Source organism: Microtus oregoni, unplaced genomic scaffold, assembly GCF_018167655.1.
Source record: "Microtus oregoni isolate MIOR12 unplaced genomic scaffold, Mior012 000029F_ref0000214, whole genome shotgun sequence".
NCBI classification, from domain to species: Eukaryota; Metazoa; Chordata; class Mammalia; order Rodentia; family Cricetidae; genus Microtus; species Microtus oregoni.
The window spans coordinates 16,358,477-16,381,017 of NW_024543088.1; the positions used below are offsets into that span (position 1 = coordinate 16,358,477).

The following is a 22,541-nucleotide window of genomic DNA, read 5'->3' on the forward strand; positions in this document are numbered from 1 at the left end:
AATATTCTATAGATGTTTATTAAGTCCATTTGAATCATAACATCTGTTAGTTCTCTTATTTCTCTGTTCATTTTTGTCTGACTGACCTGTCCAATGGTGAGAGGGGAGTGTTGAAATCTCCCACTATTAGTATGTGGGTTTAATATATGATTTAAGCTTTAGAAGTGTTTCTTTTACATATGAGGGTGCCCTTGTATTTGCTGCATAGATGTTCAGTATTGAGATTTCCTTTTGATAGATTTGTCCTGAACTAATATGAAATGACCTTCTTTGTCTCTTTTGACTGATTTTAGCTTGAAGTCTATTTAGTTAGATATTAGGATAGCTACACCTGCTTCTTTCTTAGGTCTATTTGATTGGTATATTTTTTCCCAACCCTTTACTCTGAGATTATGTCTGTCTTTGAAGTTGAGATATGTTTCTTGTATGCACAAGAAGGATAGATTCTTTTTTTTTTTGTAACTAATCTGTTAGCCTGTGTCTTTTTATAGGTGAGTTGAGTCCATTTACATTAAGGGATGTTAATGACCAGTGATTTCTATCTCTTGTTAACTTAGTTTTCATTGTTGCTGACGTTAATTTGTACATTTCCCCCCTTCTTTGGGATTTGCCGCTATTAGACCATTAGTTGTCTCTGTTTTTTGTTGGTGTACCAACTTCCTTGGGTTGGAGTTTTCCTTCTAAGGTTTTGTGTAAGGCTGGGTTTGTGACTAGTTATTGGTGAAATCTAGTTTTGTCATGTAATGTCTTGTTTTTCCTTCTATGGTGATTGAAAGTTTTGTTGGGTATAGTAGTCTGGGCTGACATCCATGGTCTCTTAATGTCTGCATAATGCTTGACCTTGATCTTCTAGCTTTCATTGTCTCCAATGAGAAGTGTAATTCTGATAGGGCTACCTGTATGTGTTACGTGGCCTTTTCCCTTTGCAGTTCTTAATATCCTTTCTTTACTCTGTATGTTTAGTGCTTCGATTATTATGTGGTCAGGGTACTTTTTCTTTGGATCCAATATATTTTCTGTTCTGTAAGCTTCTTGTATCTTAATAGGCATATCTTTCTTTAGGTTGGGAATGTTTTTTCTGTGATTTTGTTAAATATAGTTTCTGTGCTTTTGAGTTGAACTTCTTCTCCTTCTCTTATAACTATTATTCTTCGATTTGGCCTTTTCATGGTGTCCTATATTTCCTGGATATTTTGGGTTAAGCTTTTGTTAGATTTAATGTTTTCTCTAACTGATAAATCTATTTCTTCTATTGCATATTCAGTGCTTGAGATTCCCTCTTCTATCTCTTGTATTCTGCTGTTATTGCTTGCATTTGTGGTTCCTGATCTTTTTCTCATGATTTCTGTTTTTATAATTCCCTTTGCTTATGTTTTCTTTATTGTCTCTATTTCAGTTTTCAAGCCTTGAATAGTTTCTCTCATATGTTTAGTTTCATTTTCTTGGTTTTCTTTGAGGGATTTGCTGATGTCTTCCAACTTTTTGTTTGTCTTTTCCTCCATTTCTTTAAGGGAATTTCTCATTTCCTCTTTAAGAGTTTTGAACATTCTCTTGATTTGTTTAGGTCATTTTCTTCTGCTTCATCTATATTTGGTTGTTCAGGTCTTGCTGTTGTAGGACCTTTAGGTTTTACTAGTGTTGTGTTGCTCTTTGTGGTTTTGCATGCATTCTTACCTTTTCTACTCATCTTTTCCTCTAATAGATGTGGTTGAGGCTGTCTGAGATTCTGTTGAATAATCTTCTAGGTACCAAAGAATCCAAAGCTCAGATGGTTGTTCCTCATGGTACAGCTCTACAGTTCTAGCTGCCCCATTGGTTACTCTATGTTCCTGGAGATAGCTCAGTGATCCTGTGCTTTGCTTTGCTCCCTTGGAGTTTGCTGTCTCAGGCCTAATTTGGCCTAGGTTACAGGCTTTGCACTATTTTTGCAAATCCTAGTCTTGATCCCCTCTGCAGAAGTCCCTGCCTTGGAGTTGGTCCTGCAAAGGTTTTTGGCTCCAGTCTACTGTCTTGGAGTATTCAGCCTCAGGTGCACCCAGAATCACAGAGGACCTGAGCCAGGGTTACTCCCTCAGAGGTCACAGACTCATGTTCAGACCTGCTAAGGCTCTGGGTTCCTGCCTATTCCCTTTGATGTCCCAAACCAATGCCCGGACCCACAGAGGTCCTGGCTCAGGCATACTCCCTCTGAGCTCCCGGCTCAGGCATACTCCCTCTGAGCTCCCAGACTCACATCTGGCCCTGCATAGATCTCTGATTCCTGCCTACTCTCTCAGAGGTCCCAGATTCATGCCCAGACTGGCAGAGGTCTTGGCTCAGGCCTAGTTCCTGGGAGGTCCTAAACACATGCCCAGACCCACAGGGGTTCTGGCTTAGGACTACTCCCTTGAAGGACCCAGATTCATGTCCAGACCCTCAGTGGATTCTGGCTCTGGCTCTCTTACTCAGCAATTATACTGTGTCAGGTCTGAGAGTTTTTACAGAGTCTTTAGGGTCTCTCATGTATAGAATATTATCATCTACAAGGGAGGATGTTTTGACTTCTCCCTTTTTTGTATCCTTTTTAGTCCCAGTTCTTAACTTATTACTTATGTTGAAATCACATTAGTTGTCTGTGTCTATACAGTGCTGTGGAATAACCCTTCTGTATGCTATGGATATGTTTTATTCCCATTGATTAATAAAGAATCTTCTTTTTCTTATAACAAGGCAGAATACAGCTAGGCAGGAATGCTAAAGAGAGATACAGAGAGGAAAATGGCAGAGTCAAGAGAGACATGAACAGCTGCCCAAGAAATAACATGCCAATAGATCACTAAATGCCACGGCCACTTGGCAATATATAGATTAATAGAAATGGGCTAATTTAAAATAATTCAGGAAAAGTGGGGTACAGATGTAAACATAGAACTTTCAACAGACAAATATAAAATTGTTGAAAGATGCTCAAGGAAATGGTTAACATCCTTAGCAATCAGAGAAATGCAGATTATAACAACTCTGAGATTCCATCTTACACTTGTCATGATGGCCAAGATAAAAAACACTGATGACGGCTTATGCTGGAGAGAATGTGCGGTAAAAGGAACATTTCTCCATTTCTGGTAGGGGTGCAAACTGATACCACCACTTTGGATATCAGTATGGTGATTTCTCAGAAAGTTAGGAAACAGTCTATCTCAAGACTTTGAGTATATACCAAAAGTATGTTCAATCACACCACAAGGACATGTACTTGACTATGTTCATAGCCCCATTATTTGTTATAGCAAGAAATTGGAAATGACATAAATGCTCTTTGACCAAAGAATGAATAAAGAAAATGTGGTACAATTACACAATTGAGTACTACATAGTGGGAAAAAAATGACATCTTGAAATTTGCAGGCAAATGGATGAATCTAGAAAACATCATATAGAATAGGGTAACCCAACGCCAGAAAGACAAATACAATATGTACTTACTCATAAGTGGCTTTTAGACATAAAGCAAAGAAAAACCAACCTACATTTCACAATCCCAGAGAACCTAGTCAGCAAAGAGAACCCTAAAAAGGACATGCATGGATCTAATCTACATTGGAAGTAGAAAAGACAAGATCTCATGATTAAACGGAGAGTATAGGGATCATGGGAGAAAGTAGAAGGGGAGGAGAGAGGAAGGGAGGTGAATGGAAAAATATATAGCTCAATAAATATAGTAAAAATAGGTTAATTTGAATATAAGAGCTAGTTATTAATAAGCTTGAACTATAGGCCAAAGAGTTTATATATAAAGTAAGCCTCTGGGTGAGTATTTAAAGCAGGGGCAAGATGGGGTGGGACAGAAAAACCTCCATCTACAGAGCAACTTACTCTGTGACAACTATAACCCTACCTTCTTCTGTGGTCTTTATTGCATGTTGTGGAATTACATATGCCTGGGAACTCTACCCTCATTCATCTCCAATGCCCAGTCTGCCTGTACAAGCTTTGCTGCATGTTGTGGTAGTCCTATGAAGTATCCCTTTTTTAGCCAATTTAGTTCTTTCATTTTCTTTTGAAGCCTCTTCTCCATGGATGGCAATCTACATACTTAAGTGTAATTAACTCTTCGCTGGTTCCTTCCTCCAGCTTTTCCTGCAGATTCCATTCTCCATGTTGTGTGATTCCTTCCATGTGCCTAGACACCGTATCCTTCACAATTAGCTCTGGCCTCTCAGTTGAAGTCCACAGCCTCCGTTGAATCTCCTGGGACTCACAAGATTGGATATATCTATATTTTTTATACAGAAATCAGTGATCTGTCAATATAAAATACTGATGTGGATTTAGAACACATTTTCTTTCTTCCTTTTAACCATTTCTGTATAGACCTTGACTTACCCCTTTGTATGTGTTTCTAGTAGTTTATTTTGTACTCTTCGAGAACCTAAGATAAGTAGTATGACCTCCTAAAGCATAAATTCAGAAAATCACATTGCTTATGTTATGAGCAATCCAATGGGAAATTACCTGCCAGGCTGAAAACATCAACTCTTCTGTCTTTCTTAATGGTTTTACTTCTGCTTGATGAAGAAGCATCTCATGAAGGCCATGGGCCACAGCATACACAGCATTGTATGTATTGTAAGCATACTCAGTCATGACCTTATCAAAATGGTTGTTAGGTGAGTCATGCAAGGAAACATTAGGCACATAGTTCTCAACTGTAGTACAGTCATTGTCAGCAAATGAGCAGTTAAAAAAGTAGAACCAAAACCTTTGAAGGTAAAAATCTTCTGGGTATTTGGAAGGGTGAAGTGTTTGGGTAAAATTTCTGAAACCAGAGAGTTCTTTGTGGTGATGTGAGAAAATGAGGCTCCCATGCAATGACTGCAAAATGAAATGCTTTGAATGGTTGATGTCATTCCATTCTGAGTTCATGATCCAAACTTTCCCTGTAACTAAAGTCTGCTTTAAATAAGACAGGAAGCCTCTCAGAAAGTCACTGTCCCCATATGTGATGATCACATTTGCTGATGATTTCAGAACCCGTGTAGGATTCAATTGTTCCTGTGCCAAAAAGGATACTTTACTGACTGGGATCATCTCCACAAAATCTATACATATTCTGTTTCTGTCCATTTCTGCCCTCAGGTCTGAGATTATCTGAACACCTTTTTGTCCTTCAGATACAATCAACCCCACCCAATTCCAGTGTAAATAATTCAACAATAAGACAATGCCACTGGCCAGAGATGTGTCCTTGGAGGCCATTTGATAGAGATTGGGAAACTGATCATGATTATTCAGGTTAGGATCAAAAGACCCAATGGTCAGCTAAAATGAAAAGAAGTAGAAGCAGAATTAAGAGGAGAAACCATAAAGCATGGGTCAAATCATGACAGACTTGTAGAATCAGCTAGAGTGATGAAGAGAATTTGATCATCACATTGTACACATGTGTACACGAGGTCAAGGCTGATAGTGGTATTACCTTGTTATTCTTTACTTTAATTTTTTCTTTTTCTTTTGAGCATAGGTCTCTAAGTGAACCTGTAGCTCACTGTTTTGGCTAGCCTGACTTTCCAATTAGGGACTCTCTGCTTTACCAGAACTGAGGTTAAAGATATGTCCTGTCATGGCCAGATTTCATGTGAATGCTAGAGAGTCACACTCAGATTCCCATGCTTGTGAATCAAATACTTTACTCCCAAAGACACCTCTGTAGACCATAATACCACTAAAATATTGGTATCCTACTTTCTGAGGCATATTTAGAAAATTTCTGGTCACTCACAGTTCCAGGTAATCGCTGACCAAGGAAATGTGGATATGTCACCAAGTCACTGAACACTTACTCTTTGGGATTATAAACTTTGTCAGATGTATAATCATAATTTTCTTTCATGTTCATTTTTCACCTTGGGATGACCCTGAACTTGTGTTTTTCATCTCTCTACTCTACTCGTCCTCACCTGTGGATATTTGTAGAGTCCCAGCAGTGTTCCTATCTGGGCAGATATTATCCAGGATACTCCTGAGAGTACAGCAACAGACTTCATTTCTTTCCTGCAGTTGTAATTACTTATATATTTCTTCCCTGATAGCCACGTGATGCATCTATCCAATGTCGACCATTCACTATACAGGACATTATAGATATCATACCCCAGAGACACATTGGGTAAAAGATGAGGGTTCATGTTGATCTCCTCAATGGCAAAAACCATTGCCAGGAGAATCTGGTAGTTCTTTATCTTTAACCTGAACAGAAGACACAAGAATATTTAGAGGTGCTGTTTTTTGAATGTCAAATATCTCCCATATATTCACAACTGAACACTCTGTCCTCAGCTGATGACATTGATGAAGTCTCTGGAACTTTCAAAAGTTTGAGCATTACTGAAAGAAGTTTGTCAGTGGAGGAGAGTCTTTGGACATTATATATTGGCCTCAGTTCAGGCTCAATCTCTTATTTATTGAATCAGGCTCATTGTTTTTATTTTGACAAAATCATGTCAGCCATGAGAATGTGCTTCACAGAATCCAAACACAGGGATTGCAATTTGCAGAACCCAGCTCCTCTGCACTGAAATATGAAATTTATTCTGATTTTGTCAAAATAAAAACAATGAGCCTGAGTATGGGGTATGTGCATGGAAAGTCTCAAGCAGGGAGTTCTGTGGAAGTATGATAAAAAGCAGCTGATGAAATTAATATAAGATTTAGCTGATTAGAAGCTAGAGCTAACGGGCCAAGCAGTGATTTAATTATTACAGTTTCTGTTTAATTATTTTGGGTCTAAGCTAGCCGGATGGCTGGGATGAAAAAGTGGGTCCTCCTCCAACAGAGAAGTACTCCAAAAATACTACTTTCAGGAGAAGCACACACCTATCATAAACTATATTCAGTGCTACTCATAGGAGCTACATTATGAAACTAACCTCAATGTCCAATAACAGAACTATGAATAAAAAAATGTGGTACATGTGTACAGTGGAATTTTATTGAAGTATAACGAATGAACTTATATCACTTGTTGGAACTTGGATGTAATTTAATCATATTAAGTAAATTAAGTCAGTACTAGGAAGACAAATATCATATTTTCTCATTGATAAGTCCTAGATTTCATGTAGATACATAAAACCTGATAAGTATACAGATGACATGAAAGTAGACATGAAATGGGATGAACAAAGTAGACTCTGAGCATGATAGCAGCTTGAAAATGGAAAGAATAGCTGGGAATGGAGGCATACAGGGAAATACTTTCAAGAATAGCACCTATGTATCTTTGTTTAGTAAATTGAAGATGTTTAATATTTCAAAAAAGGGAGAAAAATAGTGGCCCTCTAAAATGAAATTAGAGATGAAAATGGGACATACATCAGATTCCAATAAATTCCAGAAGATTATTATGGAACATTTTTCAAACTCATATTTAACTTATGTTTTAATGAATAAAACTTGCCTGAAGATCAGAACAAAGCTAGCCATACTAGTCAGCCATACAGGCCAGGCAGTGGTGCTGTATAGATTCAGTACCAGCACTAGAGAGAAATATAAGACAGGATAGGACAGAAACTCACTATCTTTTCAGTCTGAAGATTTTGTAGAAGAGCTCTCTAGTGGTTGCTTGCTCTGCTTTTGATTTTCAGTTTGAAGTCAAATATCTGTCTCTTGGTTTTTATTGCTCATGATGCATCTGGCACCCATTTTTGGAGTACAAATTTACAATAAAAGTCATTTACCTCTTGCTTTGCAGTCTCTGGTATAGGCCAGAGCTCCACACAGCCAGAGTTACCACCCTACTGGCTAGGTTTTTCTTTCTTCTCCTCTGGTGGGTTTTCCCTTGAACCCCCTTTTGGGATGACGAGAAACTGTGTAGATGCCTTGAAATTCAGTCAGGCTTTTACTGACTGATCTATGCCATAGCAATAAGCCAAATATCTCCAACAATATTTGTGGTCTACTTGGTCAGAAAATTGAGGATTCTTAGGGAAGGAATTAGTTAAAATGGAGTTTCTTTCCCCATGGGAAAACATAACTACAATAGTGAATGTTAGGTCTCTTCTGATTATGTAATGCATGATATAAAAATAGACCAATTCAATGAAAGAATTAAAAACCAAGATTGACATACTGTTATCATTTTAATAACCCTTGTTCTAATTTTGTTAATTCTTGGTTTGTCTCTCTCTCTCTCTCTCTTTTTTTTAATTTTCGAGACAGGGTTTCTCTGTAGCTTTTTGGTCCTGTCCTGGAACTAGCTCTTCTAGACCAGGCTGGCCTCGAACTCACAGAGATCTGCCTGCCTCTGCCTCCCAAGTTCTGGGATTAAAGGTGTGTGCCACCACCGCCCAGCTTTGGTTTGCCTCTTAAAATTTTGTATGACTTGACTGCCAAGATACATGTCTTAGAAAAATTTAATAAAACATACCACAGAGCTATCCAAATCCAGATAGAAGAATTTCGGCATTGCATTGTAATGAGAGGAACAACCTAAGGTTTCCAAACAACCAACCTTAATACCACAGAGTAACCTTGCAGGAATTATCAAATGGTAGATGATCTGTTATAGCTAATTGGACTTCTGTGTCAATGTTAAATTTAAGGATAAATCGAGGAATCAATAGTCTCATCTGGTATTCATTCACCTTTTGTGAAGCAAATATTAAACTTGTGGTCAATTTATAATACAGTTATCCCTAACCATTGAGTGGACACAATTAAAGCTGTTTTAGAATCTGATTCACAGTCACAATGGAGGACCTGTTTCTGATGGAGTATAACTAGAGGCATGGAAATCTCCCAAGATCAACTTCTTGGAGAAGGAGTTTATGCTATTATAGAAAGACAAGCCCTACATGATGGCCACATCCTGGCTTTATGCCATGCAACAGCTTTGACTGCTTGGTACAGAATTGAAGTAGGAAAGGTTGAATCATTTACTGAAATCTTGTAAATGACCCAAAAGAAATCTTCTTGGATTTCTTACAAAGATTTGCATCAGCAGTAAATAGAATGATACCAAATTTAGGAACTAGACTAATAATAATTGAATTTCAGGCTTTTGAAAATGCTAATTCTCAATGTAAAAATAATTAGGTCATCAAAGGCAACGTCAGCACCTTTGGAGGAATGGATGTGAGTCTTGGAGGAGAGCCACTTGTTTGTCCCAGTCGCCAGAACCAAAATAATCACACAGGAACTGTATTGATTAAGTCACTGCGTGGTTCATTAGCTCTAGCTTCTTACTGCCTAACTCTCACATCTTAATTTAACCCATCTCCATTAACCTGTGTATTGTCACATGGCAGTTGCTTACTGTCAAAGATCCAGCATGTCTGACTCTGGTGGCTCCATGGTGACTCTATCCACCCTCCTTTCTCCCAGCATTCAGTTCTGTCTCCCTGCCTACCTAAGTTCTGCCCTCTCAACAAGTCAAGGCAATTTCTTTATTCATTAATGATAATCACATCACATAGAGGGGACTCCCACATCACCTCCCCTTTGTTATTTCAATAAAAAAGAAGGCTTTAACTTTAACATAGTAAAATTACATATAACAAAACAGTTATCAAACAAGAATTACAGTTATAATATTTATATCTACTCCGTGTTTTAGCATAACTAAGGAAAACTATATTTATTTTTCAACTCTATTAAAGACTCCAGAAGGATATTTTGAAGGTCTCTGAAAGAATTGAAGAATACCTATTTATCTAAAATACATTTCTGCACATGTAGAAAATCTAACTATCATTACTACAAGGTTGACTTTTATAGATGATTATTTATTAACCTATATTTCTTAATTATACATTACATTTTGAAACAAATTACACAATCACAATACCTTAATCAAGAGCATAAATATACATATAAGATTGACCTTAAATTTGTATCAATAAACCAAGATCCATACCAATGCAAATGTCTATATCATATCCCCCTTTAAATGTAAATAAACAATTATACAGAATATTTGGGAATATGGGCATAATTATTTCTCTCTAAACTTCTTCCTGCTGTTTATTGGGTGAAGTAATTTTTTGAGGGTATTTTTGGGGTGCTCATGGGGACCTTTCTGGGGGTCTTGTTCCACAAGTCTGGTTACACAAGTCTGGAAGCAATCCACAGGTTCTCATCCTCTGTGGAGACAATAGAAGAACCTCTTTTCCAAAGCAACATATCCTTAGACCCAAATTCTGAAGTCAATATACCTTTATAATATACCTGTTGGTTTAGCTTAGCAGCCCATACAATGAAATGTCCCTCTGTACTTAGCTCCTCTACAGTAAAAAAAGAAAATTAAAGAGTACACAATAATGTACATAATCCAGACTCTCTGTGAATTTTCCAATTTTTATGTGGCTTATTTTTACTCTTTTGTTTTTTTATATTTATTTTATTATCTTTACTCCTTTAATCTACGACTGTCTGTCTTTTTATCCAACACTGTGACCCATTTATAAGTTTTTTTATCTGAATTTGTCTTTATTGCATATCTGTAATTACTTTTTGACCAGAAGTGCTCCTTAAAATGCTAAGCACTTAAGAATCTAAGCTGTAAGTATTATTTGCAATTGCCAGAACCTGGAAACAACCCAGATGTCCTACAATGGGAGAATGGATGAAGAAAGTGTGGAATATATACATATTAGAGTACTACACTGCGGTAAAAAACAATGACTTCTAGAATTTTGCATGCAAATGGATGGAAATAGAAAACACTATCCTGAGTGAGGTAACCCAGACCCAAAAAGATGAACATGGGATGTACTCACTCATAATTGGTTTCTAGCCATAAATAAAGGTAATGGAGTCTATAATTGGTGATCCTAAAGAAGCTAAATATGAAGGTGGACCCAAAGAAAAACTTATAGTTATCCTCTTGGCTATGGGAAGTAGACAAAATTGCCGGGGAAAAAATTGGGATCTTGGGGGTGGGGTGGGATGGGGGTAAGGAGAGATGGGGAGAGAAAAGTGAGAAGGGGAGGATGGGGGAAACTTGGTGAAACAGGATGATTGGGATAAAGGAAGGTTGGATAGGGGAGCAGGGAAGCACAAATCTTAATTAAGGGAGCTACCTTAGGGTTGGCAAGAGACTTGAACCTAGAGTGGCTCCCAGGAGCCCAAGGCGATGTCCCCAGTTAGTTCCTTGGGCAGCTGAGGATAGGGAACCTGAAATGACCCTATCCTATAGCAATACTGACAAATATCTTGCATATCACCGTAGAACCTTCATCTGGTGATGGATGGAGATAGAGACAGAGACCCACACTGGAGCACTGGACTGAGCTCCCAAGGTCCCAATGAGGAGCAGAAGGAGGGAGAACATGAACAAGGAAGTCAGGACCACGCGGGGTGCACCCACCCACTGAGACAGTGGGGCTGATCTATTGGGAGCTCACCAAGGCCAGCTGGACTGTGACTGAAGAAGCATAGGATAAAACTGGACTCTCTGAACATGGCGAACAATGAGGGCTGATGAGAAGCCAAGGACAATGGCACTGGGTTTTGATCCTACTTCATGTTCTGGCTTTGTGGGAGCCTTGCCAGTTTGGATGTTCACCTTCCTAGACATGGACAGAGGGGGGAGGACCTTGGACTTTCCACAGGGCAGGTAACCCTGACTGCTCTTTGGACTGGAGAGGGAGGGGGAGAGGAGTGGGGGAAGAGAGAAAAGGGTGGGAGGAGTGGGAGGGAAATGGGAGGCTGGGAGGAGGCAGAAACTTTTTTTTCTTTTTCTCAATAAAAAAATTTTTAAAAAAGAAGCTAAGGTGTGACATTACTAGGTCAAATATGTTACCACCTGCTTGCTCTGCTCAATCTAGCATGGTGGACCTGCTTGTGCCTCTCAGCCACACACAGGCCCATTTCCAGGAAAACACCCAGTACAAGTTGCCATCAAGCAAGCCACAGCACTCTGCTGACATTCCCATCCAAATACTGGGTCTTCCGAAAAGCCAGAGGTCACATTTTCAGCATGTTCCAAAATAGCTATATTTCAAAATGTCACAGCTTTTGCCTGCTGCTGCTGCTGAGTCAGAAAAACCTCTTTTAAAGGAGCTGAGGCATGCTGCCAGAAAACAGCAAGAAGCTGTGGTTTTTTTGTGTATGTCTAGAATTTCTTTTTAAACTCTCTCAAACTTTTAAGTGAATTTAGTTGGCCCCACATTGGGTGCCAATTTGTTGCAAGAGCCGCTTGTTTGTCTTGGTCACCTAAAACCAAAATAATCATACAGGGACTGTATTAATTAAATCACTGCTTGGCTCATTATCTCTAGCTTCTTTTTGGCTAACTCTTTCATCTTAATTTAAGCCATCTTCATTAATCTGTATATCAATACGTGGCAGTGGCTTACAAGCAAAGATTTGGCATATCTGACTCTGGTGGTTCCATGCTGTCTCTCTCCACCCTCTTTCCTCCCAGTATTCAGTTCTGTGTTCCCCACCTACCTCAGTTCTGCCCTCTCAACAGACCAAGGCAGCTTATTTATTAATGGTAATTACAGCACACAGAAGGGACTCCCACATCATCTGAGATACAATAAATCTCATAACCATGATGATATATGGATAGAAGAGTTGACTTCCAGAGGTTTAAGGCAAAATTTAAATATAATGTGTTTAAATTTTGGCAAACAAGTCATCTTAAATGAGATTGTAAACATTGCATTCCTAGAAACAATGTTTTTTTCTAAGCATAATCCAATCAGAATGTCTCTCCATTCTGGATTATACACAAGGTATGGGAAAGTCTGGCATTGGACTAAAGAATGTAGATAAACAAGAGACATTCAATGCAATGATTTGCATTGGGAACCTCCTTGAGGGACCTCTCACAAACCCCTATGTCAAATCCAATTCAGTTGACTCATGTAACTATTAAGGAAACTCCTCCCCAGAGCACAATGAATCTAATGCCTATTGTCAGAAACCATACTGATCTGGATAATATAACAACTAAAAAGAAAGAACAAAAAATCAGGAGAAACCATAAAGTGAGTATTTTAGTAAACTTCCATGAATTAACAAAGACCAAAATTAAAAAACAAATGACTTTGTCACTGAAGGTTTGGTTGACACAGATAAGAGCATAACAATAATTGTACCAGAAAGTTGTCATCCAAGTTGATGTCCTCAGCAACTTAATGTTCATGTCTAAGGGATTCAAACTTTATCTCAGGTAAAACGGAACATGAGATGGGTCAAATATATAGGCCACAAAGGACAGAGAGGAAAATGAAATCATAAGTAGCTAACATAAAATATGCAGAGAAAAAGAGTCCTTTGACATTCAGTCATAAATGAAATGTCTCCCACAAATACATCTCCAGAGGACTCAGAAATCCTATGGAAGGTGAGGCAGGAAGACTGTAAGAGCTAAAAGGGATGGATGACTCCAAGGAAACGGTCACTTCTAGACACATCAGGACTGACACACAGACACATTCACATAGTCTGGCCGCATTCACAGGACCTGCACATGTCTAATCCAGATGCGGTCTCAGCACTGAAAGTCAACATAGACACAAGCCCCATTCCCTAATTCAAAAGCTATCTCCAGTTGATAACCACTGGCGAAGGAAAAATCAGGTGTTTTCCAATGGAGTCTCATTGGGTATACTGACCCCACTTAAGTGAATGTCACATGTCCAGCAGTAGATAGCCGACACAAAATGAATCTAATATTTTTGGAGATTTTTTTCTTTCTAATCCTTTTTTGTGGGAATTTCTTTCTTAAAGTTGTTTCTTTTTCCCTATCTACTGTTTATCTGTCTCTCTGTCTTCACACATGATACATATATATTATATATACGAACACATATATAATAATTTCAAATTTTATCTTATGGATTTTCTCTGTGTGTGAAGCTGTCTCTATGTCTGTAAGGTCTTATGCTTTATCTTTAGACATTTTTTTCTGTTTGTTTAATCCTATTCTGTTTTTAAAGATCTTATACTATTATATTATAATATTATCATATTTTGTTTTGTTTTCTAATTAAAAAGAGAAAGATAGGGAAAGAGTGAAACCAAGTTAGCAGAATCTGCAACTAACAGGGAAAGATTATAACATGTACATAAGAAACTGACACTATTATGAGGAAAATTTTTACAAACTGCATTTCATTAATATGGAAAAGTTAAAAAGTAAATGACTTTCCATATTATGCCAAATCTCCAACATTAACCCAAGAAGAAATAAAACATTTAAATAGAACCATAAAAATGAGGAGATTAAAATAATAATGGAAAGTCTTCAGTCAAAAAAGTTCAGGGCCAGATGGATTCACAACACAATTCTAGCAGATTTTTAATCTTTCAGATCATTTTTAAATTATTAAAAGATAAAAGAAACAGAATGAGCACTCCCAAACTTCTACAAAACCAGTATTACTGTACTCAAAAAAAAAAAAACAGATAGCAACAGCATAGGCCAATATTCCTTAGGAATGCAGACTAAAAATAGTCAACAAAATATTACAAACAGAATACAATAAAAAGATCTTCAAGTATGACCAAGTTGGCTTTCTAATTGAAATGTGGGGATGGTTCCACCTATGTCTGATACTATTATGAAGGAAAATTTTACAAACTGCATTTCATTAATTTGGAAAAGTTAAAAAGTAAATGATTTTCCATATTATGTCAAATCCCCAAATTAACCCAAGAAGAAATAAAACATTTAAATAGAACCATAAAAATGAGGAGAATGAATAATAATGGAAAGTTTTCAGCCAAAAAAATTTAGGGCCAGATGGATTCACAACACAATTCTTGCAGATTTTTAATCTTTCAGATACTTTTTAAATTATTAAAAGAGAAAAGAAACAGAATGAGCACTCCCAAACTTCTACAAAGCCAGTATCACTCTACTAAATAAAACAAACAAACAAACAAACAAAAAAAACAGATAGCAACAGCATAGGCCAATATTCCTGAGGAACACAGATTAAAAATAGTCAACAAAATATTACAAGCAGAATACAATAAAAAGTCTTCAACTATGTCCAAATTGGCTTTCTAACTGAAATGTGGGGATGGTTCCACCTATGTCTCAAGTAAATAAATATAATAAATCACATAATGGATATATGCCCAATAGTAATCACATGATTATTTCCATAGATGCATAAAATCTTTGATAACATTTTCATGTATTAAAGATCAAGGTCATTAATTGTAGAGCTAGAGGAAACATACCTCAATACAATAAGATTAACTATATTTATATATACCCTGATGACAACATCATCAACATAAATGGAGACAATCCCTCTCAGAATTCAGTCAGGAATGTCTACCACCTCTACTACTTTTAAATACTGTTCCTGAAGTATTAGCTAGAGAAGGAATTAAGGGGAATACAAGTAAGCAAAGAATAAGGTATACTATTATTATTGAAAGATAACATGATACTATACAATAGAGATCCCAAAAATTCTACCAGGAAAGAAATGATAATCAAATTCAGTAACAAAGTAGGATATGGAGTCAGCTTGCATAATCAATAGCTTTTATGATACATCAACAATAAACATACAAAAAAGAAGATCATGAGCACATGCACAATACCCTCAAGGAAAACTATCTAGGAAAAGTGTAACCAAGGAAATAAAGGTTTTCTTTAATGAAATTTAACTTTTGAAGAAGGAAAGACACTAGGGAATGAAGTTCAATGCAATTTAGGTTAAAATCCCACCTTATTTTTCTTAATAACTAATAAAAATCTATTCTATAATTTATATAAAACCACAATACAATCCTGAGATAAAAGAATGATGCTGGAGGGATTTCCATCCCAGATCTTAGTATATATTAGACAGCCATAGTAATAAAAAGACATGGTACTGACACAAAGCATCCATGTAGACCAATGGAACAAAATCAAATCCCAAACAGGAGTACATGTAACTTCAGCAACTTAGTACTTGACTAAGATACCAAAAAAAAAAAACCTATGCCAAAAAGAAAGCATCTTCAATAAATGGTTCTGAGAAGACTGGATGTCCACATGCAGAAGAATGAAAATAACCTGTGTCTATTAGGCTGTACAAAAACTAAATTCAATGGGGGGTCTAAGATGTAAATGTGAAGTCTGAAACACAGAAACTGCTAGAAGAAAACATAGGTAGTACCATCATGCTAGAATTGTAGGGAAGGATTCTGTCCAAGTATTAAGTCCAATAGTTGACAATTGGTTCTTCATAAAACTAAAAATCTTCTGCACAGTAATCAACAGGTGAAGAAAAAGCCCAGAGTAAGAAAATCATTATCAAGTATACATTTGACAGAGGTTTTATACCAATATAAGTACAAGTAACTTAAATTAATACAAATAACTCAAAATGCTGATATAAACAGATAAAAAAGATCCTTTACTACTCACAAAGAGACTGTTCCTTATACTCTTTGAAAATATTCGATACCAGAGGCTTGTATTGTGCTTGTAAATAGTACTGTTGGATATCATTCAGTGACAACACAGTCTGGAAGAGAGTCAGGAACGTTTGAATGATCAAGAAAGAATTGAGTCTCAGAAAGGGGAAGGTAGAATGAAGGAAACTAAAAAAAATTTGTTCTTTTTGAAGCAAAAAAAAAAACCTAATAAAACTAGTAAAGAAAAATAAAGTAGAAAGAGTTCTTGGTATATGGAGTTGAAAGAGTGGTATGAAGGATGTAGACAGCACTGATGTATGCACATATAATATTTCTAGGCATTATCTATTTGAAAATATGACAGAAAACAAAGAAATGAAAAAATGAACTTACTGATGATAGAGGCCTGCACTGCTTGGATCTTCAGTGATGGAATCATATACAATAGTATGCAGTGGGAAAAATGCAGCAAGCACCATATCCCCACCCTTGTACACACTGACCCCTGTCTTTGCAGCACAGGAAGAACGATCAAAGGAAGAAACATAGCTGGAATATGGCAGAACCAGAAACATAAAAAGCAGAGGGAGCATCATGGAAGAATCTACAAAGTCAAACTGTGTAGAGTCTGAATTTTCAGAGCAGGCAGGTGTATGCATATCCCAAGTACTTGTACCTGTTCATGTAAATTCCAATGTTTTTGTTGGCTATGATGACCACTCTCATTCCCAAAGATCCTTCAACTCAGATTACTAATATTTCCCTGATGGATTCTGAAAAACATTCATCCTGGGGCATCACATCTGGAGTCCAGGTAAAAAAAAAATATAAGGTTAAAATATGCTTGAGGCTCATCTTCTCCAGTCCCTAGTGGCATGATTCATCCAGTTCCACTGACAACAGGGCTCCCTTCTGAAATGAAGTCCTTCTGGGAAGACTTGACCAAGCTGGTACTAAGAAACTTTTACCTTCAGTTACGGATAAAAATATTGTCTTGAGGGATGTGTAGTTAAGGATAGTCAGTGGATAGCTGAATTATTTTTAATCAGGCACAAAGGCTCAGATTATATGGCACCACATAAACTGAGCATTGTTATTAGCATCTCTAATCCCAGCACTGAAAGATCAAGAGACAGTAAAATCAGGCGATAAAGATCATCATTATATATTTAGGATGTTAAGGTCTACCTGTACTAGAGATTATGTTTTAAAAAGTGTTCTTATAATTCATCTATATGTCCAAAGCATTTATTTTGCCCATGGTTGTGGTTTTTTTATAGTATGTGGTGTATATGTCCCTCGTCTCCTCTGAAACAGAAGAAAATCAACAGAAAATATTAATAAATTCTTTCTTTTACTAAAAACAGTGAAAGCAAAAATATATAGACATATATGTTGTCCAGGAGCAAAGGAAAATATCAGGGAAGCGAAATAATTCAGTATCATATTGTAGTGGTGTATTATTTTATTTTATCTTTACTAAATAATGATATATCCCATATATATAGGATATATATATATATATCCTATATAAATTGTGTCATGTTCTATTCTACATAAATCATTAATAATGTGAGTAATCATGGAGTATATGGGACCCTTTTGCCCTTTGCCTTCAATTTTCTCCCAACCTAATAATGCTTTGAAACTAGAGACTACTAGGTTTTTGTGTTTATATGTGTATCTGTGTTTCTGTGCGGACACCATGTGGAAACCAGAGGTTGAAATTAGATGTCTTCCTTAAGTCCTCTCCATCTTAGTTTTTTAAAATATGGTTTCTTAGTAAAACCAGAACTGTCTGATTTAGGTAGATCAAATGGGCAAATGCCGTCACAAGGAAGTACTGGGACTACAAGTGTTCTGTTTTGTTTTTAAATGTCAGAACTGGGAAACTAAACTCAGGTTCTTATTATTTTGTAGTCAACTGCACCATCTCCCTAGCCCTTAGAGTCTACAGTTTTTTAGATAAAAGTACTTTAAGTGGCCTTCAATTGGAGACATGTCAATATTATTCTTTCAAAATGTAGCTACCACAAAGACAGAAAGGGATAGAATAAACATTGAATTTCAAAGATGCTTTTGTGAAAATGTTCATTTGTAACACTCTCTAATTCTTTGCAACATTGAGTATGAAATACAGTGCCTTCTGCATTCTAGGCAGGTACTTTTTTTTAAGTCATATTACCAGTCCATCATGCTATGATGTTGAAACTTTGGGTTCACAGGTTTAAATAACTACTGTGCAATAGTGGTTTTGTATACTGTAAATATTTGTCAATTGCATTGTTTTAATAAAACACTGATTGGCCAATAGCCATGCATGAAGTATAGGCCAGATAACCAGAAAGAGAGAATTCTGGGGAGAGGAAAGACAGAGACACAGTCACCAACCAGATGCAGAAGAAGCAAGATGAGAATGCCTCACTGAGAAAATGTACCACGTCATGTGCCTAACCATAGACAAGAATTATGGGTTAATCGTAGTTGTAAGTGCTAGTTAATCATAAGCCTGAGATAATAGGCCAAGCAGTTTGAAATTAATATAAACCTCTGTTTGTTTCTTTGTGATTGAATGGCTGTGGGACCAGGTAACACAGATGCTTCTATGTAAAAATGGTACCCAAGTGTTTGGCAAAATTTCCAGATAAAGCCTGAGAAAGCTTTAAAAGAAAAGAGGATTCTAAATAGACAAGAGCAGAGCCAAGTACAACTTCTTGGTAATAGTCTCTTCACCAACAGACTCTGTTTTCTAGAGACAATCAGAGATGTGGCTCCTTTAAAAGCATCTTCCTGACTCAGGCTTATCAGCAAAAACCTCACAGTTCTTTTAACAGGCCCTGTCACCAAACACTTAAAAGGTGTTTATGAACAGCTGTTGGCATGCTTGTCAAGGTGGCTTGAATCTAGAAACTCCGCATCGTTTTGAGAGCAAATCTGGCTCCCACCAGTAATTCCGCCATGAAGCCATAATTTCAGAAAGCTAATATATGTGTGTGGCCTGCTGTCAAGGCCTCAGCTTTAATTTTAGATGGTAGAGAACAGTCACAGTGATGCAGAAGAATCAGACTCCAGTGATGATGGGGCAGTTCCTGAATGTCCTCAACTGAAGAACGTGGTGACTCAAGGGTCTGTCCCAGCCATTGCCAATGGCTGGCCCACGGAGCCAGACAGATGGGCGTCTGGCCAATGCAGCCAGACCATGTAGACAACCTAGGACTGACATTGAGGGTTGCCTCCAGCAATGTGGATGGATATTCTCTTGGTGACCCTGGGAGACAGGGAGGTCCTCCCCAAGGTAGGAAGAGGACCGATGATCTGTTTCGAGCACTTTGCTCCTGTCTAGTCTCCCTTTACCCCTTTGAGCAACTGGACAGAGCCTGGGGAGCAGTGGACTCTGCTTCTGGCCAGATCCACCCTCAGGCTGTAGTCTGGGGGTTGTGGGGAGCCTTGGCTCCAAGGATCAATAAAACTTCAACAGAGACAATTTCTCTGCCTGAGAGTTTTGGTTCCCTACACAGGTCTTCCTTTCTATTCCTCTGTTGACAGGATTTCTCACTGCCACATCAAGATCTATGTCCATCCCCACCCACACAGCATCATGGCTTGAAGATACTCCCCATCTGCGGATCAGTGTCTTCACCATGTTGTCCTCCAGAGTAGCTCTCCAAGGACATTGTTATTAGCTGATAGGCACTGGCTACAGAAAAGATGTTATTAAGCTTAGATGCAGCTTCTCTGTCTGAAGTTATACAGTATTCCTCGTCCAAGTCAGAAGGTAGAGCAGAGACCCAAGCATGTCCTTGTAGTCTCTTGCTTAAGCAACCTGCAGCCTCACCCTAGGGATCTTTCTACTTTTGGGACAGTGGAGATCCAAGACAGTGAAGTCACTGTCTTCAGAAATTCTATAGGAAAACATCATCCTCCAAAAGGGATGCTTGGTGACCATTGTCGTTTAAGTCAGAAATCAAACCACAGGAACCGTGCATGGTTAGTCCATGCTATCTTTGGCAGTATGCAAGAGGGACTGAGTGTCATGAAAAAGAGTGAAGTACAGACAGTGGAGAGTATAGGGCCACCTCAGGGGATATTCAAGAATAAATGCTCTGGGGATAAAAGCTGAGCCTGGCATGGCAGCTTATGACTGTCATCTAACACCGGGGAGGAAAAAGCCAAGAGACTGGAAAAACACACAAGCTTAATACAAAGCAGGATTCAGTCTCCAAAGAAGCAAGGGGAGGGAGTGTCAAGGAACAGTGACCCAGAAGAGAAAGCTGGACTAAAATCTGAGATAGAAACAACTTACGGTAAGTTGATTCCCAATTTTCTGAGAAACTGGCACACTGATTTCCAAAGTAGTTGCACAACTTTGCATTTTCACCATCAATGGATGTGTGTTTTCCTTTCTCAACAACCTCTCCAGAATAAGCTATCATTGGTGTTTTTGATTTTAGCCATTCTGACATGTGTAAGATGGTATCTCAAAGTTGTTTTGATTTGCATTTCCCTGATAGCTAAGGAAGATGAACATATCCTTAAGTAACTTTCCGCCATTTGAACTTCTTCTGTTAAGAATTCTCTGTTCAGTTCAGTACCCCATCTTTTAATTGGGTTATTTAGAATATTAATGTCTAGTTTCTTGAGTTTTTTTATATATTTTGGAGATCATTTCTTTGTCTGATGTGGGGTTGGTGAAGATCTTTTCCCATTCAGTAGGTTGCCTTTTTGTCTTAATGATTGTGTCCTTTGCTTAAAAGAAGCTTCTCAGTTTCAGGAGGTCCCATTTATTCATTGCTGCTCTTATTGTCTGTGCTACTAAGGTTATATGTAGTAAGTGGTCGCCTGTGCCCATGCATTGCAGGCTACTTCCCACTTTCTCTTCTATCAGGTTCAGTGTGGTCAGATTTATATTAAGGTCTTTAATCCATTTTGACTTGAGTTTTGTGCATGGTGATAGATATGGATCTATTTTCATTCTTCTACAGGTTGACATCCAGTTATACCAGCACCATTTTTTAAAGATGCTTTCTTTCTTCCATTGTATAATCCAGCAATACTACTGTTGGGAATGTACCCAAGAGATGCCCAATCATACTACATTAGCATTTGTTCAACTATGTTCATAGCAGCATTATTTGTAATAACCAGAACCCGGAAACAACTTAGATGGCCCTCAATGGAAAAATGGATAAAGAAAGTGTGGCACATCTACACATTAGAGTATTACTAAGCGGTAAAAAACAATGACATCTTGAATTTTGCATGAAAATGGATAGAAATAGAAAACACTATTTGAGTGAGATAATGTAGACCCAAAATATGAATATGGTATGTACTCACTCATTAGTGGATTCTAGCCATAAACAAATGAGCCTATAGTTAGTGATCCTAGAGAAGCTAAGTAATAAGGTGATTTCCCCCCCCTCCAAAAAAAACATATATTTATCCTCCTGGAAATTGGAAGCAGAAAAGATCTCCAGGCAAAAGTTGGGAGTATAGGGTGGGAGTAGGGAGAAGGGGAGAGGGGAAGAGAGAGGGGACAAGGGAGAAGGGGAGGGTTGGAAGAGCTTGGGGGAGTGGGATGGTTAAGATGGAGGAAGGATGGATATGGGAGCAGGGATATAAAGATATAATTTTTTATATATTTCTGAAATATTAGATTGGATTTATAACTTGGCTTTTTAAGGATACCTTCATTGTTTGTTGTAGGACAATTAATAAAAACCCAGAGACAGATATTGGGGTTCAATCTAAAGATCAGCAAAGTAAAACTGCAAGCTACTGGCTGTTACCTCTACCTCAGTCCAAAATTAGGATTGTCATTTTGTACTGAAGTGGAAGTAAGTGTCAGTGGCTGACTGTTTTGCTTTTCTGACCTTCAGGTTGAACCCCAAAATCAGTCTCTGAGTTTTTATTAGTCATCCTACATTTATTTTTTTATTTGTATCCATTTGCAATTCTTCTAGTAAAACATACCACTTCTAAAGGAATTCACTGTGCTCTACTCATATTTTGAAAGTCAGAAGACACTTAAATTCATTTCAATAAAAATTTCATGTGCACATTCATTGATTGTATTATGTAATCCTTTCATATTTTAAGGCTATTTTATTGCATCATTGCAAAAGTAAAGGCTTCTATTGTTATACAATAATTAGATGTTGATCTGTAGCCAAATTAATCAT

The 22,541-nt window shown here is 37.5% G+C and overlaps 1 protein-coding gene across 1 annotated transcript in view; it reads right to left on the minus strand.

Annotated features, from left to right (window-relative positions):
- LOC121464697 (vomeronasal type-2 receptor 116-like) overlaps window positions 1–16,955 on the minus strand; it is a 36,480-nt gene extending 19,525 nt beyond the window's left edge. Inside the window, exons 1-3 of the mRNA XM_041677722.1 lie at window positions 16,753–16,955; window positions 5,940–6,228; window positions 4,495–5,301 (exon numbers count right to left, since the gene is read on the minus strand). Coding sequence (XP_041533656.1) covers window positions 4,495–5,301; window positions 5,940–6,228; window positions 16,753–16,955 — 1,299 coding nt within the window. The remainder of the gene's footprint in view (window positions 1–4,494; window positions 5,302–5,939; window positions 6,229–16,752) is intronic.
- Window positions 16,956–22,541: the final 5,586 nt, after the last annotated feature.